The sequence below is a fragment of the Bombus vancouverensis genome, chromosome 3 (assembly GCF_051014615.1).
Source record: "Bombus vancouverensis nearcticus chromosome 3, iyBomVanc1_principal, whole genome shotgun sequence".
Lineage (NCBI taxonomy): Eukaryota > Metazoa > Arthropoda > Insecta > Hymenoptera > Apidae > Bombus > Bombus vancouverensis.
Window position 1 is genome coordinate 6,664,023 of NC_134913.1, and position 18,096 is coordinate 6,682,118.

At 29.6% G+C, this 18,096-nt stretch overlaps 1 protein-coding gene across 5 annotated transcripts in view; it reads right to left on the reverse strand.

Annotated features, from left to right (window-relative positions):
• The window catches only part of Tomosyn (syntaxin-binding protein tomosyn), a 73,732-nt gene that overhangs the window by 33,593 nt on the left and 22,043 nt on the right, over positions 1 to 18,096 (reverse strand). For all 5 annotated transcript variants that reach the window (XM_033349416.2, XM_033349422.2, XM_033349413.2 and 2 more), the window contains exons 5-12: positions 17,063 to 17,126; positions 11,850 to 12,054; positions 8,563 to 8,638; positions 5,661 to 5,815; positions 4,194 to 4,485; positions 2,920 to 3,163; positions 2,179 to 2,432; positions 95 to 284 (exon numbers count right to left, since the gene is read on the reverse strand). In XM_033349416.2, coding sequence (XP_033205307.1) covers positions 95 to 284; positions 2,179 to 2,432; positions 2,920 to 3,163; positions 4,194 to 4,485; positions 5,661 to 5,815; positions 8,563 to 8,638; positions 11,850 to 12,054; positions 17,063 to 17,126 — 1,480 coding nt within the window. The remainder of the gene's footprint in view (positions 1 to 94; positions 285 to 2,178; positions 2,433 to 2,919; positions 3,164 to 4,193; positions 4,486 to 5,660; positions 5,816 to 8,562; positions 8,639 to 11,849; positions 12,055 to 17,062; positions 17,127 to 18,096) is intronic.

An 18,096-nucleotide genomic window follows, 5' to 3' on the forward strand; every position in this document is an offset into this window, starting at 1 on the left:
ATGTTTCATTGGATAAGGTTAAGGAAAATGAGGAGATTACGATTAAAATATTTAAGACAGCTTTAACTAACAATAAGAAAGAAATACATTTTACCTGGTCTGTGCTAGGACTTCTCGCTTTGTCTTCGTTCTCTCGTTTCAATTCATCCTGACGTTTCGGACTGCGTAGTACTCGCTGACACGGGTCCGTGTTACCACCGATATCCGCGGTGTTCAACACAATCAAAGAAATCTTCTGAACAATGTCTATTATCACTATACCAGACTCGTTCCCATAAGCCATTCTAAAATTAAATAATATCTATTTAAAAAGAAATTCCCTCTATTTTTTCAAGCAGAAAGCAAACACTGATATTGATGATGCAATACAAAACGAAATTAAATTAAATATAACAGAAATTTCACATTTCTAAGAACTCGTTGAACATCTAAAAGCTTTAATAACAGACGAATTGATAAGAATCTCGTATACTGTATAAATTATCATCAGATCTCTCGTTAGATTCCATCAAGATTTGATGACGATAGTAATCATCTGCCAACTGTTTGTGGTCTTGTATAGAGCGTTTCATATGTCATTAATTATCATTATTACAACATTTTTAGAACTTCCTTTCAATTTTGCAGAAATAGAAAGCTAATTTTTTAGAATTAAAATCTTTTCATGTATATTGCTTATAAATACATGAAATATACATGTAGGATTGTATGCTACAACTTTCTGACGAAATATACATTTACTTTTATAAATATTGTTATCTTCGTTTAAAGCATCAAATCCAAAGAGTATACATATGTCATGATAAGAGATACGGAAACATTAAATATAAATTGTATCTAAGAGAAATGATGGTCCGGTCCATATGACTTGCATTACTGGAACGCTGTAAATATTTGCTTGGTTTGTAACTAAAAGAATTAGTAAATAAATAAAGGCTAGTAAAATTAATAAACTAAAATTAATAAGTTACCCTATATTTATTGCGGTGAAAAAGACTGTCGGGTTTTGGAAATATTTTGAGCGTTTTTCAAATACATACTAGTAACTAGACTGCGGATTTCTATGCACTTAGCTATAGAAAATTTGGAAATGAAAAATTTCACAAAATGCACATAATATGAAAAAATATATAAAATATCCAAAAAATAGCGCTTTTTCTAAAACAATTTTCTATCGAGTTTATATATTTTTAATTATATTCTCAAAAATATGAACTTGCGTAAAAGTCTGCAGTCTAGCAGTCTAATAATAGATAATAGACAAAGCCTCAAGCACAATTTTTGATTCTTTGTTTTCGTTTCATTTTGTCTTCTAAGAAAATCCCTTAAGTTTTCTACCATCTGTTGCTAAATATCCTCTATCCAACAATAGATATAATATTGCCCGCAAAAGCATTCGTAATCAGGAATCTTATGCAAAATATTTCATTTAAAGTTAAAACTTGAAATCTTGCTCAAAATTACAATAGAAAATAATTTAGATAAAAATTAAACGGTTTCAAGGGGAATATAATTTCGTGTAATCGACATGACAGGAATAAGTTAGGCGATCGACTAGGATTGATTGGGAATTCGAAAACTCGACGAATCTTCAACATTTAATCAGAAATGTGACTACGTACGAAAAAATATCATTTTCAATATCATTTATACATTTTCGACTTATTTCTTTATATAAATTCATTCTCTTTTCGGGTTGATTCAGAAATACTCTATACCATATAAACCTTTACGAAAGTATTTCATGAATTCAGAAAAGATTCACAGTATTATTTTTTTTTACGTAATCATACAAAAAGTACGTAATCGAATCTCATAGTACACTACATTGTATACTAAATAATTTTTTTTTAAGTTACATATCTATAGAACAAATAAAATTTCTAGAGGAAATTGGTATAAAAAAATGGTAGACAAAGAAAATAAGATATTTTTGTCTGTCGATCAATAAATTATAATGTGAGGCTTTCAGTCGCAGTCAATTGAGTTAATTAAGGAAAAGTAAAGGAAAGCACTTTAATCAAAATACTATGTGGAAAAATGGAGCCGACGTACCAGCTTTCTTTTCATTTATGTTGTTTTGGTCAGTTAAATAATACATAAACATGCACTACACAGTAGCTTAAAATTAATTCTTTTCAGATCAATGAACCTTATACAGATACTTTAAATACTTACAAACCATAGGAAGAATTCAAACTGAGAGCTGTTATATTTTCAGCTTGTTCTCCGATATTGGCAATCGTTAAGCAAACCAGGGTTGCCTGAAAGCCTGCAGCCCTCTTCTGTAAACCAGTCTTAACTTTAAGTGGTTGATTCGATTCGTTATTTTTTGACTCGCTACTTCCCGAAGTATTACCAGCTGGAGAATCATGGTCGGATGAACTTTCGATTTCCTTAGCTGGATCAGCTGTTAGTGATATCTCCAAAGTCTATAGTAAACGCCAATAAATTGTTACTATTTAATTGGTAGGCAAGTGTTGAAAGCTAACATTATATTTATGAAAGGAAAATAATGTTCAATTTAAAACAAAGTTAAATGCAATATTCTTATAAGACTTTAGCATTTATACAATGAATTTTAATATCTAAATACGACTTTACATTGAAACGTGTATTAAATCTCAGCGTTTAAAAGAAAAAGAGCTTCGGTAAAAAGTGTGTATCTACAGTTCAATAATAAAAATTCAAGCTGGAAATTAAACTTTCTTACATTCGTTTCCAATTGAGTAATGTAAATATTGCACATTTACGTATATAAAATAAAATTGCCTTTTCAATGTTCTAGTCATTAACTAATTTAGCATTCCAAATTAATGTTGTTATAATCATCAAGATTTGTATAATGTGATAAGATTTAAAAACGCGGTTATCACTAAAACTCTAAGTATACATACAATTAAAAAGTAAATTACTTACCACGACTTCCGACATACTCTCAACTTTTTTGAATTTAAATAAAACAACGTGTCTTCCGCTACCCGCAATCGCTAATTTTCGACTTTCGGGACAAAGGAAGATGAGTTGTATCGCTAAAGGATCTTCTTCCGAGTCTATACTACGTGTTCTACCTTTTTCAAAAAGTTTCGCTGTCTTCAGTTTATAAAGCACTTGTAACGTGCCTGCCGATGCATCCCAAAACTTTATGCTACCATCAGCGTGCCTAAAAATACGTATCATTATTATTAATACATCATATTACATAAAATCATGTTTCTAATATTTATGCATGAACTTATTAGAATTGAACTTTTAATGAAAAGAGCACATGGCGACGTACATTTTCGACACTAACTCGTATAATAATCTATATCACATGTCTGTTTACTATTTTCATTGAGTTAAATATAACACTTTCGGCATTACGATCAGTTACAAATTGCAGTATAAGAAATTTCCAAAAAATTGATTGTTCGATAAGAAGTCAAGGTTACATTGACTTTTTTAAATGATATTGTGTATTTTTTACTTTACACTATCGTGGCTGATATTAAAACGAGTTCAGCGACTTACTATACTACGACCTTGCAATGACCTTAAATCATGAAATATTGACTTAATCAAGGGAAGCTGAAAGTTATTTTGTTTCGATCAAATTACACATTTTACAATAGTAAGCTTCAACAAAAAAGATGTTAATCATACGCACATTACAGAAGGAGCATAAACAGTGTACAAAAATAAACATACCTTATGTAGTGGTGTTATTTACGTAGTGTCATTTTAAAAGATCAAGGTGACCTTGGACATTCTATCGAAAAGACAATTTTTTGGAAATTTCTGATATTGCAATTTGTGACCTTTAAAATTAAAAGCTGATTAACTTTTATTCAAAACATTGTTTTGTTAAATTACCGAAAGTGCCTGAAAAATCGTGACAGCAGTTATGTATAGTTTGCTGAAAAAGAAAGATCTTTTGCTTCAAATAGAATAACATCTTTGCTACTTTATTACCTCTAATGTCGTAGAACAAATTCCATAAAAATGTGTCGTTTTAATTGACATTTTATAAAATAATTTTTTAAAAATAACAATATATAGTTGATGAGTAATACGTTATATACTTGATAAGATGAAAAATATGCAACATATCGTTGCCAACAGTGAATAATTTACAATAAGTAAACAGTTATATAAATATACAAAAGCAGTTTAATTAAATTTTGTTTATAAATGTAAATAAAAATATTTACCCAGTTAAAATAATTTCATTATATCCGCTTGAGCTTGAGCTCCATTCCCCACCGGATATTGGCCAATCCTTATCGCTAAACCCTGTCTTTTTTTGAGACTTTGATCCAACTGAATAAAAAGCTGGTACTAGATCCGAAGGACAGTCAGCAAAATACGCACAGCATGTCACAGGTGACTCGTGTATGTCCATCGGATATGGATTTTCAAAACACGGAAATCCAGGAGTTAATAAATCTATCACAACCAAGTCGTTTTGTAGTAGAACTACAACAGCATACGGATCTTGATAATCTATAAGAATAGAAAACATTAATCATAACAATTTCACGTGTAAGATAAGTAAAATCTGAATTACATATATATTATATAGAGAAATAACGAAATCATAACTTTATCTTATGCGGGGTATCTCGGGTTTATTCTGTAAAATGATACTAGTATATTATCATGATATATATATTCTATGAATAACAATATATAAACATAGGCTTATAAATGCTGTATTAAAAAGTTATAACTGGTGTAATGAATTGGATGGATTGAATTTTTGTTCAATATAATAATTAAACGAGCATCAGCCTTAGCAATGAATAGATCAAGAGATAAGAATAAATAGGTGTTAAAATTGATACAGGAAGTTCGTTACATTTTACAGGAAAACACCGAAATCAAAAGAAATGAATGTGAAATTCATAATATATGTACTAACTCTTAAAATATACTGAGACGTTTTTTTAAAGAAAGACCTGATACTCTCTGCAAAGTGCGGCCGAGTAACGGTATAAACAGGCAAAAGTTAGTTCCTTATGGAAAAACAAGGAGAAAATATAGAATAGCATTCTTTCGTATGATACATTCGTTTTCAAAAAAATTGAATTTAAAAATTTATCAAGTATACTTGAACATGGCTAATTTCGAAGTAAACAAGAGTAAATGATCGACAGAGAAAAAGATCGAGAACATAGAACAAAATTTTTCCACAAAACGCTTTGTTTCTGAGAAAAATAAATTTGAAAATTTATCAGAAGCCAGTTCTTAACTAAATATGTTCAGATCCTATTCTCTCGAAAATGAAGCTTCAAACAGAAATTTTATTCGACATTTCTGATTTACATGTTTTGTCTAATAGAGAATAACCTCCTGCTGATTATTTTCTTACACCCAGTGGTTAATTAGTTCAGTTCAAGTATACGTGATAAATTTTCAAATTCGATTTTCTCGAAAACAAAGCGTCATGAATAAAATTTATTCCATATTTTCTCTTCATTTTTTCATAAGGAATCACCTCGTGTCCGCTTGTACGTGTTATTCAGCCGCACCCAGCATAAAAAAGGAAACTCTTGCGTGAGAAGAGCAAGAAGTCAACATATACATATGTATTTTGCTTATGTAGTTAAAGTAACATATACATATTAAGTATTTTTTATAATAAACTCAAAAGAAATTTAGTAATTTTATTAATATACCACTGGTCCATGGATTTTCGCACAGTGTTATGAAGTCTATCACATTGTGTTCCATTTCTAGTACGGTGGTAGTTTTCCCATGTATCACCGTTATACTTGGAGTTCGGCCAGTTGTGTCATACGCTAAACCACCGGAAAATATAACGTATGCTTCCCTAAATTAACCAGAACGATACAATATAATTCAAATCTTGCGCCTTTAATTATTCGAAATACAAGATGTCTTGTAAAAAATATGTAGCATCTACTTTAGGAATGAATTGAACATTTTAGAATAAAAAGATACCTATAAATAAGTATCCTATTTGACACTGTTTATATTTATAAGTTACAATGAAATTTGTATTCTATCAAACTGACATTCATTGTTACTGTTTCAACAGACTCAGACTAGTTTGTATGTCAATACAGACATATACATAATACTTTTTTAATAATCCCTTTAACTAAACTACTGTTAGTAGCTGTTAATGCTTTTTAACTGTCATTCATCGGTTTTGATAAAGATTGTTATAAATGATTAAAAAAATTGAGAAAGTTCAGAATAGAAACTATATTTTTCTTAATATTACACATTAGGTTGTCCCAAAAGTTTCTTTTGTTTTATAAGGAAATAATAGATGCACGACATCATATGTATATACATATACTCAGATACAAAGAAATCGGAAAGAATGTAATTTTTACATCGAGCTCTGTTTATACGAATCTATCAGGAGACAAGTAGATTCTTGCAACCAAATCATTCATGTAATAGAAATCCACCTGTTTCCCTTCACCATCTGTGATTTTTCAGTTAAGAGGACTACGTGTTCATATAAGAGAATTCCGCGAAACATTTTCTCTTAAATAAAAAAAAACTCAACTGCGAAGCATGAGAGTGTGTCACTTGACGCGTTTCTTACTGTTTACTTCTTATTGTTAGACGCTCATATAAGTGAATTGACGCTCGGTGATAGTACAAATGTTAGTAATAGAAGCTCACAATCAGCGAAAGTTGAGTTAATTAGGCACTACTAAAATTTCGTCCATATAAACGAAGTTCCATCGTATCTAAATTTATCAGAAATTTTTGTCGATTTTTTAACACTCAACGTGTATCTTTTTATCGACAATCATTCACATTGAAGTTGAAAGACTGAGAACAGCTCTTAAAGTTTGGATTCGAAAACATATGAAATTGTATCACTGAACGAATGTTGGGTTTTTGAACGACGAACATGACTGTTCAAATAGAATTTTAAGAAGTCCATATTTTCTAAAAAATGAAATATAACTTTTGTCTAAATTTGCTTGGAAATATTCACCCATCTTATGTAAATTCATTTGTGTAGACTACATATTTAAACTCGATTTGCAGGAAATTAAGAAAAATAATTATTATAGATATTTGAACAAATATTCAATTAATCTGTTACGTTTAAAAATTGATTTGTTAAGTTGATCTAGATATTTACGGACACCCTATATAAGTGGCATGATTATTGCACAAATAACAATTTTTAAATTAAATGGATTACGTACAAATGGATACAAATGCCCCGGTATAAAAAATACGCTGAAATATCTACGCTAATACTGAAAAAAAACAACTCTGCCCGAGAAATAATAATTTCCGAGATAAAAATTCTTGAATGCAACTGAATTTCATGAACATAAGCAAAAGTTCAAAGGTTAGTATTTAAATTCGTAACCAGCAAAATCATGGCTTCCAACCCACCCACCATTCCTCGTCATACTTTATTTTAAACAAAATCCCCGATATCGATGTCAAAAAGAGATCAATTTAAGATTAAACGGTCCTATGTCGAAAAATAGAACAAAATACGCACAACTATTCGATGTATACGGCTTTCACAGGTGAAAAAGTCGTACCCGCCAACTTTCAAACACAATACCTCGTTGTAAATCATTCTATTGTAATATCGCGGACAAATGACCTAAAAGATATCGGGTGAACCGTAAACAATGTCGTTGGAACCGCGGTGACGAGAGTTGTAAATTAACTATTTGATTGTCTTAGTTATAGCATATTACTGTATTTAGTTCATCTTAAATAACCATCGTTTCCTATTTAATCCATTTTAAATAAATTAATAATAAAATCCTACACTATTAATATCGAAAACATAATAGTAAACTTTTCGCAACCAATTTTTTAAAACTTCATCCAGTACTCATGGTACGAATACGTACATATTACATATGTAGACAAAAGACCAGGTACGTTCTAAAATCCTATAGAGTTGGAGTAGAATATTGTTACTCCGGAAGTATGTTATTTATTTTTGATAATAAGTATAAAAAGATGTCACAGAGAAAAATTGTTTGTTTGTAACTAGTAAACATTTTTTTTAAGATAATAATTTTCGGGATATTATGTTCATTAATGTTCTTTAATATTACGTTCATCGTGATGTACTTTTACTTTAATATACAGTATTTCGAAAGTATAGATGAATGAAACAAAAAAATAATGCGTGATGAAAGAAGAAATATACACTTAATCTCACTCTACTTTCTAACAACGAAACTTTCTAAATACAAATCCCCCAGATATAAATTCAATTACATTTTAACTATAAACCGCATGGTGATGCTTGACACAGCGTATGTTGTTTTATTCTCACATAGCAATAACTAACTCAATATACAAAATTCACTTAAAATTTTGAATTGGATTTTTTTAAATATAACACATTACAGTGTATTACTCATAATATTTTTAGATATTCCAATACTTATAATAGTATTACTTATTTAATCAATTGTTTCAAGAAGAAAAAGAAAATTGTTGTGTATAAAATAGATTTTGTTTCTTTCATTCGAATGACCGAGCTTGTGTGTTTCTATGCATCTTAATCTGTATACCCAATGTTAACAAAAATTGATTATATCTTACCCTGATCTTGACAGCTTCCATTCAACTTTTTGAATTGGTTTGCAAGGTTCTGGCTCGCCATCTTTAGTAGTTTTCGCTGTAAATATTATGCTTAATAAGTATAAGTATAATATATAATATATAATGTAATAGTATATAACAAAAAGTACATATACATATATATACATTATATTTTAAGATAGGAATGTATATTAATATAGATAACCTATTTATCAGCGTTATTTTGATAGATATAAGAATTCTAAACGAAATCAATTTCAAATAAACTATGTACGTATGTAAGTCATGCACGATGTTGAATTTCAAGGGTTTATTAATTAAATTTATTGACCAGAGAAATTCATTTTTACAAATTATAACAATCTTATTCTTTGAACTATTTATAATCGTCCGCTGTGAGAAAAATAGAGTGTTCTGTACATTCTTCTTCAGAGATTTCTTTGATAGTAATCAATACTGCCAATTCATATTAAACAAAAAAAAAATATACAATACATAGGAACCAGTGCGCATTTTTTGCGACTTAGTGCGATTTTTTCAAACTTCGATGGCAATTTATAAACATTCAAAATCATAAAATTTAATACATAAAGACGCATCCCCACTACGCCGATCGACAAAACCGAGCTTATGGGCAATGGGGATACGTGATCGGCACGTGGCAACAAGCCGCGCGGTATAGCCAAGGAGCAAATCTTTTATGCATTATAGTAAACACCGCAATTTATGGTTTTACGGTGAAGGTCCATGACATGAATAAAATAATTACATTGAATGCATCGTAGGTAGGAAAGCAAAGTTATCTCGATACTAGTACGTATATGATACACGTATGTTCGAATACATATAAACATGGAAGAACATAAATGAATAAACATAAATATATAAATCGCATCGCAATACGAATGCGTACAAATTGAAATAAATTCCAAAGAAAATTATACCTTTTGGGAAGACTCTATTAAACATGTAAAGATTTCTCGCATTTGTAGTACATAAAGATCAACTTTTATATCTCTGAATTTCTTATAATCGGCTTATTTTGTCTTTCTGATCATTATCATATATATAGAATCGTCATGATATATATCGTAGAAAAAAATAGTTAGACTAACATACCTCTAAGTATGTATGTATATTTTGAAAATTATATTTCTGAATATGCATTCTTCTGGTAGCAAATATAAAAGAGTACCGCTACACGAGTACCATTTGGACGGTATAATTAACGCAATTAATAAAGTTTTTATGACATCAACTTGTTAAAATTAATTTAATAGCAATTAGACAATTAATTAATAAACTTCTTAACATTATGTGTACATGGAGTTAGCTAGAAAATATTAATATACTATAAGCTAGTTTAATATTATGAGCTCTCTTGAAACCATTTTATCTTAATTAAATGGAACTTAAACTTTTCTGCAGTTGTACTAGGGAACGAAACTTGGTCGCCCACATTTCTCTTAAATGGAATGGCAAACATTTTCTTTTCTGTTTCTTATTTATAATCAAGAGGTTACGACGAAGACCTTTTCTTAATAGAAACTTTGAGGAAATATTGAAAGATGTCAAAATAAATGTACCTACACTGGATTGGAAATCATTGTCTTAAATGTTCAAAACAATGTCCTTGAAACAATCTTTTCATTAGATTTCTGTTTATATATCGGCATAAAACATTAAGCGACTCTTATAACAAAGGAAGTTATGACAGCAAGAATACATACTGCCTTTTGCACCTGTTACGTCGGGCGACACTCTACCTAGACCAAGCCACACACCGCGGGCAAGATGGGAAGCAGATGTCCGCTTATCCTTACTGCGTACACTCAATAGTCTTAACGACCCATCGTAAATCTTAGGAATTTGCTAGCTAAGGTCCTTCAGACCGAACAAATATTGTTTTTCTAAATTGCTTTCTAAGGAGTATTCTCTACTACGGTTGACACGGGAAAGTTAGTTTTTTCTCAGGTATAACACTTCACACTAGCAACTTTCTATCGAGGGGGGCTAAGACCCTTCCTAGTCCACCAACCTTCTTTTATCTAATCAGAAGCAATGTCCACTTATTCTTCAACGTTAGAATAGTCAACATGTCAGTACCGGGTTAGTCTCCTCTATTGCTACGTCAACTATAACTAAAAACTCTACTATAAGAGCCTTGCTCGACTACCAACGAATATTGTGCCAGTATATCGCATCTTTATATCCCGAATCATTACCCACAACGTATCTCATACGCAACGGTGTAACTTAAGTGTTAAAATATATAGTTTATAACCCTGTTAATCGCAGTGTTATACCCTCTCAACCACCCCTATTATCTCAACGGAAATCAGGGGATCGATCTATTCCCGGCGTCGATTATTATAATCGTAACGGGAATTTACGACTCCCGTTGACGTGTTTCTTCGCGATTGCGTCTCCCCACGATTGGTCGAAAATACAGCACCTTTAACCCCTTAACCTACGATTTACGTTAGAGAATTTTGGGCCGAAACCGTAAACAAGCTATTGTATATTATATTATATATTATATTTGGCCCGATCATCGTACTACGGGCTATGCCCATAATATTTACGTTCGGTCCGATCATCTACTACGGGCCATGCTTGTAATATTTACGTTTGGCCCGATCATCGTACTACGGACTATGCCCGTAGTTGTAGGTTAAGGGGTTAATTACCTTATTGATGTTATCATAGGTCTTATTTAAAGGTCCAAAAACATTTATTTTACATATTTAGTAAAATAAATTTCAAGCTAAAACATGTTCATGTAAATGTTTCATGTCACCTCCTCGCTTTTTTCTAGAAAAACCATTCTTCATCATAATTCTTTAGTTATGCCGAATAGAAAAGAATGTTTTAATTAAATATAATTAATATTACACATAATTAGTAATCTAACTAAATATCATTAATATCTCATTCCATTAAAACAAAAATGATGTGCCTCCTTTTTCCTCTGAACAATCTACCCAGAAAATATCGTTGCAATCCAAACCGTTAACTTCTCCGTTCTATTTAATTCTAAATAATAGTAACAAAAGATTGAAATCGTTATCCAATTTTGGATAAAAGAAGAGCTCATTACGCTTTATTTGGCACACCCTACAGTAATGATGATTCAAAGTATTATAAATATGTGCCATGTAGATTTCATGTACATACATACATACGCATACAATTCATAAATGTTTAACAAAGAATTAGCATTTCATGAATTGCCGAGACAATAACAAAAGATATTTAAATAAAAAAGAAAAAGGAAAATTTCTCACCATGTGGGTGCGTTATATTCGTTGGCTTTACTTGACGCACCGTCCATGTTGCCAAAGAACCATCAGTATGACTACACATAAACTGTTTACCCTCGTGATGCCAAGATATCGATTTCAAAGGTACGTCACTGTGGCATCTGTATTCTGCATTTTTTGTTTTTAAATCCCAAAAAACCATTTGTCCCGATTCATATCCTATCAGCATCTGAAATTAAAGATTAAAAGCATGATGTGTCAGATGTGTGTCTGTGTGTATGTGTTTATGTGTGTATGTTCTGTGTGTGCCTGTGTGTGTGTGTGTATGTGTGTGTGAGAGAAAGAAAAAGAGAGAGAACAAGAAAATACTTATGTCATAAACAGCTATTCTAAGAAAAATGTTGTATGTAATTTTTTATAATAACACATAATTTTCATAATAAACTGATACAATTTATAATACAAATTACGTACACACAACAAGAACAAATATGAATATGTAGTGCAGAATGGATCAGAAAATTTGATATTAATTTAAATGCAATGAGCAACAATTTCATTGAAACTGTGTGTTGAAATTTTATGTAATTATGAATTGTAACATAAAAATAGTTAATGAATATCCAATTTCAATGCTGCATTTATATTTCTTATTAATGTGCTTTATGATAATTTGCAAAAGTTAATTGCAAACGACTGCTATTTTTCAAATAAATATTATAAGTATTTATTATAATTTTATATTACCTTACAAATTGTTTTTAATTAATTTACAAAAATCCATTATTTTCTATCAACTAACGTAAACTTTCGTTTATGTATATCGCACTATATGCAAATTTTATTAAATGTATATTAGATATGATATACAAGAATTTATTAGTGATGTAAAATTATTAAACAATGTAACAATTTTTACTATCTGGTAATGCTACGCAAACATCCCTTTTTATTGGAATTTTTATATTCGATCAATTAGAGTGAACAGTGAAATATATATAATTTTTCTTTTTTCTAAATGAAAAGAACTACAATGGTTCGATTGAATTTTTTCCTAAATAATAAGTTCAAACATAAACTAAAGCAGATCATGATATTGAAGAAGAGCAAAAAAGAAAATGGATTTTGTTAATATAACTACTGTTACTTCTACAAAAATGTTTTCGCTTTCTGTTTGTGTAAACAATGTTGTGCAATTCGTTTTTTGATCACACAATAAGCACTTACAATAGAATTTCTTCAGGTAATGTTACACGTGTTATACCTTTAAATAATATTATAATATATGTCTAACATTTTTCATTTTATAGAGGCGGATCTCTTTTCTATAGTACACCCTTAAGTTGATCCTAAAAGTTTCTTAAATCATCGTATGATGATATACAAGTATAACTTATACATACAAAGAGTATATAGAAATCGCAAAGCTACATAAAGATTTCATAAATTGGTTAATGTCTACATATTTTCATTCTGCATTCTGAATATTAAGTATTCTTAATAAGCATTCCGTATACGCATTATTAACCCTCAAATTAGTATTGTTGGATCGTAGATGACATATAAAGGCTTAGGTTAAATATTATTTTGGAGTACTTGATATTAATTTATATTTTGTGTTCTATGTGACAATCAATAGTATTTATCATGTAAAGTACTGAGTATAAATTAATATTAAGTACTCTAAAATTAAGTAACAATTTCAACTATTATGGTTACATATGACCCAAAGATAATTGCTGTTTAAAGTAATTCTTAGTTGCAAATAGCAACAAACTTTTTACAAAATCTTTCTCCATCTAAATCCTGATATGTAATTATTATGAGACTATATCTATCGCTTTTGAGACCAGTCAAATAATTTAAAAAAATGAAATTTCAAATCCTTTGGAATTTTATATGCAAAAAGCGATACATTAATGCCCCGTCAATATTGAAATCAACAGATCCATTATAAATTTTGATTTCTGTCGTTCTACGAGCGCAACCCAAATCAAAACAAAACAAAATCGAAGCGATAAATCACTAATTCAGTTAACGAAACAAGGTTTTTACGATTTGTTTTTCATTCTGTAAAACTGAATCCAAAATGAATTCGAAATGGTTCTCCACCCCACAAGGTTTCGCTGTATTTAATTTACCGACTTAGAATATTGATCTTTGGTTTGGTTTATCTTCGAAAGGACATGAAGCAAAGTCAATATTAAACAAGTCCACATTACTTAATATTAACGGGACTTTGTTGTAGTTTTCAGATAAGTAATTCAATTTTTCAATAATCTAGATGGATAAAATTGAGTGTCTAAAATTCTCCTTTTGATCTGTTATACGAACATTTCACATTACTTTTTTTACTTGTTTGCTCTTAAATTAAAGTACAACTGTTTTTTGCAATAGACAAAAAGGTATTTCATCTCACAAGACAAGCTTGAGATCTAGTCCTGCTGGTCACAGATTTCAATGACATTTAGTGTAATGATAGTTCTATATGTAAAACGTATCTAAACGTATCTGTTATTTTAGTCTGAAATAGTAGACCAATTGAGAAAAATGCATTTAATGTTTGAAAAAATCGCATATTTCCTACTCTCCAGGTCTTGGAGTAGGTCATACATTAACGATTGTAGTCCAGCGGTAAACCTAAAAGAGTTCGAGTTGCTTATCTCAGGTTCTCATTTAGTTGGAAGAACTTTTTCCAGTACAATTACCTTATATATTACAATTACGAAAGAGTGAATTATTTTGTTTTTCTTGTTATAAGAATCATTTCTTATTTATTATTAATAAAACAATTTATTGAAAAGAATAGTATACAGGGTGACGAAAAAAGATATAGTACTTACATATAATATAGCAGAGGGAAGTATAAAATATGTAATCAATATATGTCCTAAAAGCAATCCTCTCGGTGTAAAGTCAATTTTTATTATCTATTAGCGTTCCATATCATGATCATATTTTGCTTCTTATACAGAGATATTAGGATAGTTCAAGGTTGTATATATAAGATTGTTATTAATATCAGCCAAGATTACTTCATAAACATAAACATGGTACAAATCCTCTGTCTTCATCCAGTTTGGTAAACGTTATTTTCGTGTTGTTAACAATGACCATTCATTATGTTGCATATGGTCATGTTAATGAAAACATGTATGCAGCCCGTTACTTGCACACAGAAAAACATCCCAATAACTATATCCCTCTCGTAAATTGATTAAAAAGCTTCACCAACATTTATGTACATTTATGGTAGAGAAAAACGTGTTTTGAGGATGGTAGAAGAGAACCCAGAAACAAGTTCTCGAAGGATTTCAGTGGCTGCAGATATCAACGGATATCATATCAACGTTGCGTTGATTCATCGAACCCTTTAACAACAATTACTTTATCCATGTAATAAAATTGATCTAACAAAAAGGATTGCGGTTTACAATCCTCTATGCTATACTATAAATAAGTATTATAAGCCCTTTAGGTATAGGACCCTTTTTTTATCATCTTGTATACTATTCTTTTTAATAAACTGTTTTATTAATAGCAAATAAAAAATAATACTTGTAACGAAAAACACATAAAATAATTCCCTCCTCCATAATTGTAATTTAAATTGTTATTTAAATTGTCATTTAAAGTAAGTGTCCTAGAACCTATACGTTTATTTCACATATAGAATCATCACTCAAATCATCGAAATGAGTCAAGAGATAAGAATCAAGTCTGAAGCTTGTCTTATTAGTCATCAATACTTAAATTTGTTTTATCATTTTTCCAGAACTTGTTACATTATATACTCTGCTTTATCGCTATTTCAAATGTGATGTCAAAAGTACTGATCTTTCTGACTGTCATTCCTTTTGAAAAATTTCTTAGTATATAATGCACTTTAAAAAAAGTCATTATTTATAAAAGTTAGCTTGAACTTCTATAACCATTATAATTTTAGCGATCTCAACAAAGATAATAATAAAATATAATAATAAATCCCTCCCACGACGTTACATCTATATTAGAAAAAGAAATAAAGGTTTTAAAGTTTATATTTGAAATTCATATTTTTACGAAAATATGTATGTAATATATTTCTGAATAGTATGGAGAAGTTTATTTTATACAGCTAAATCCTTAAATACAGTTCAATATGATCACAGAAACTATATTATACATATGTACAATCAGCAGTTATCCAGTTAAAATATCTCTAGATCGCTAGATTTGCAAATAGAACAACAGTCAAGTGAATGAACGGTAGTAATATAAAGTTTGAATTAGTACCAGGACAACGAATATTATATTTTGCATATAAAACTTCAAGAAGTTTTGACATGGTTTATCCTATCATACATATATACATATATTAATTCTGATATTAATGATGAACTTGTGTAAAATGTATAAAAAGATGAGTGATTATGATCACGAGCTAAATTTTTGTTAAGCTCTTGACATATTCTGTGACTAATGCAACACCACTATGCTTTATTGAAGCGATACAAAAGTAATGGGACTTGAAAGTTCGAAAAAAGGGTGTGATATATATGAGATACAATACGATACGATAAATACCATTTTTCAAAGATTGGATATCGTAAGAAAGATTGCACATAGCAAATACATACATACATTCACAATGTAGATGTGTACAATGTATTGTACATATCATTATTTTAAATAAATATTAATGTCTCGACAATGAAAAAGAAAATTAATTCAATTGTATAAAAGAAAACTGAATGGAAAATTTCGATTAACCGGGAAATATATTAATCTTTATTCTGTTGCAAGTTAAGAATAGTTTTATATGAGTAAATTTCGAAGAAAATTGAATGTGGTATGTTCAGCAATGAATACTGAGCGTTACTCTTTTACTTTAGGTGTGTAGAATGAATATGAAAATAATAACAATCCCATTACTTTTACATCTATACGACACATGTATTAGTAACACATTAAATGATATGATTCTATCAGAAAGAAATTACTTCGTTAAATCATGTTGTACGACAATAATAGCATGCACGCATGCACACACACAACATGCAAGCACACACCTCTGAGTCTTGTTACAGATAACACCTTAAAGAATATTTATAAAAAATGTAGAAATGAATCTTGAGAATATCCTAACATCATGATTTCATTTCATAATTCGACATAATATTGAAGAATGTAAGGTATGATGTCATGGTAAGGATGGAGAATAATGCAAAATAAAACGTACTCAAAAACACGCGTACCTTGCTCAAATCTAAAGGATTATCACTCAAGTGTACTACAGCACCAGGATGGGTCTTTCTAGATCTGGAAAATATATATACATATATTATATACGTGTGTGTGTATGCGCGCGTAAGCGCGCGCGTGCATGTGTAGTTGTATATACGTGTTGTTATATTTATTTGTACAGTATTCGTATACGTAATCTATATACCTATATCTTTGTATTATATTCATATGCTTTAGCATATGTATATCAGTTTTTAAAAACGTTCGAATATCAATTTTATTATAATTCAACATTTTTCCTCAACTTTACTTAGATCCTTTTAAAATTACTAATATACTTCGATATTTGTACAAGTTAGTACGATATACCTATTGTGATCTACGAAAATAATAAGCTCGAAAAGATAAAGAAATTTAAATGAGAAATTAAAACAGATGCACCAAATACGATGAAAGCTGTGCTCGTGTGTAATGCGTAACATATACATAATAAATGTCATCTTATAAAATCCTAAAATAATAGTTTGGAAACTAAGGCAGACGAAGTAAAATATCCTATAACTATAATAGTGTCGCATTTATCGAGAAAAATTTAAAAATAAAATCATAAGCGGAAAGAATTGATAAGACATAAAAACACTAACACGTCATAAATTATAGGTAATGAATAAATATAGGAAGTTTAAATTTAAGAATAACAGATCAGATTTTACTTTCAATATTATCATTACTATATTACACTATAAGTGTATTTCCTTATATTCTTAGACTGCAAATCTTGTCTATCTAGATATTCATATTATTCCTGTTATAAAAAAATTATTTTATTGCAAATATCAATGCGTCGTATATATAGCTTAGGAAGAAGCTTTTCTAAAATATTTTACTGTTCATTGCAACAATTTTCAATTAATCAATCTACAATTAAATGTCATATAATTGTATTCATTTGTTCAAAAACTTTATGTATCTTATAAATAATGAATTTCAAAATGAATAAATAATATTACATGTATTACATGTGTGTGGATTATATTTATATACC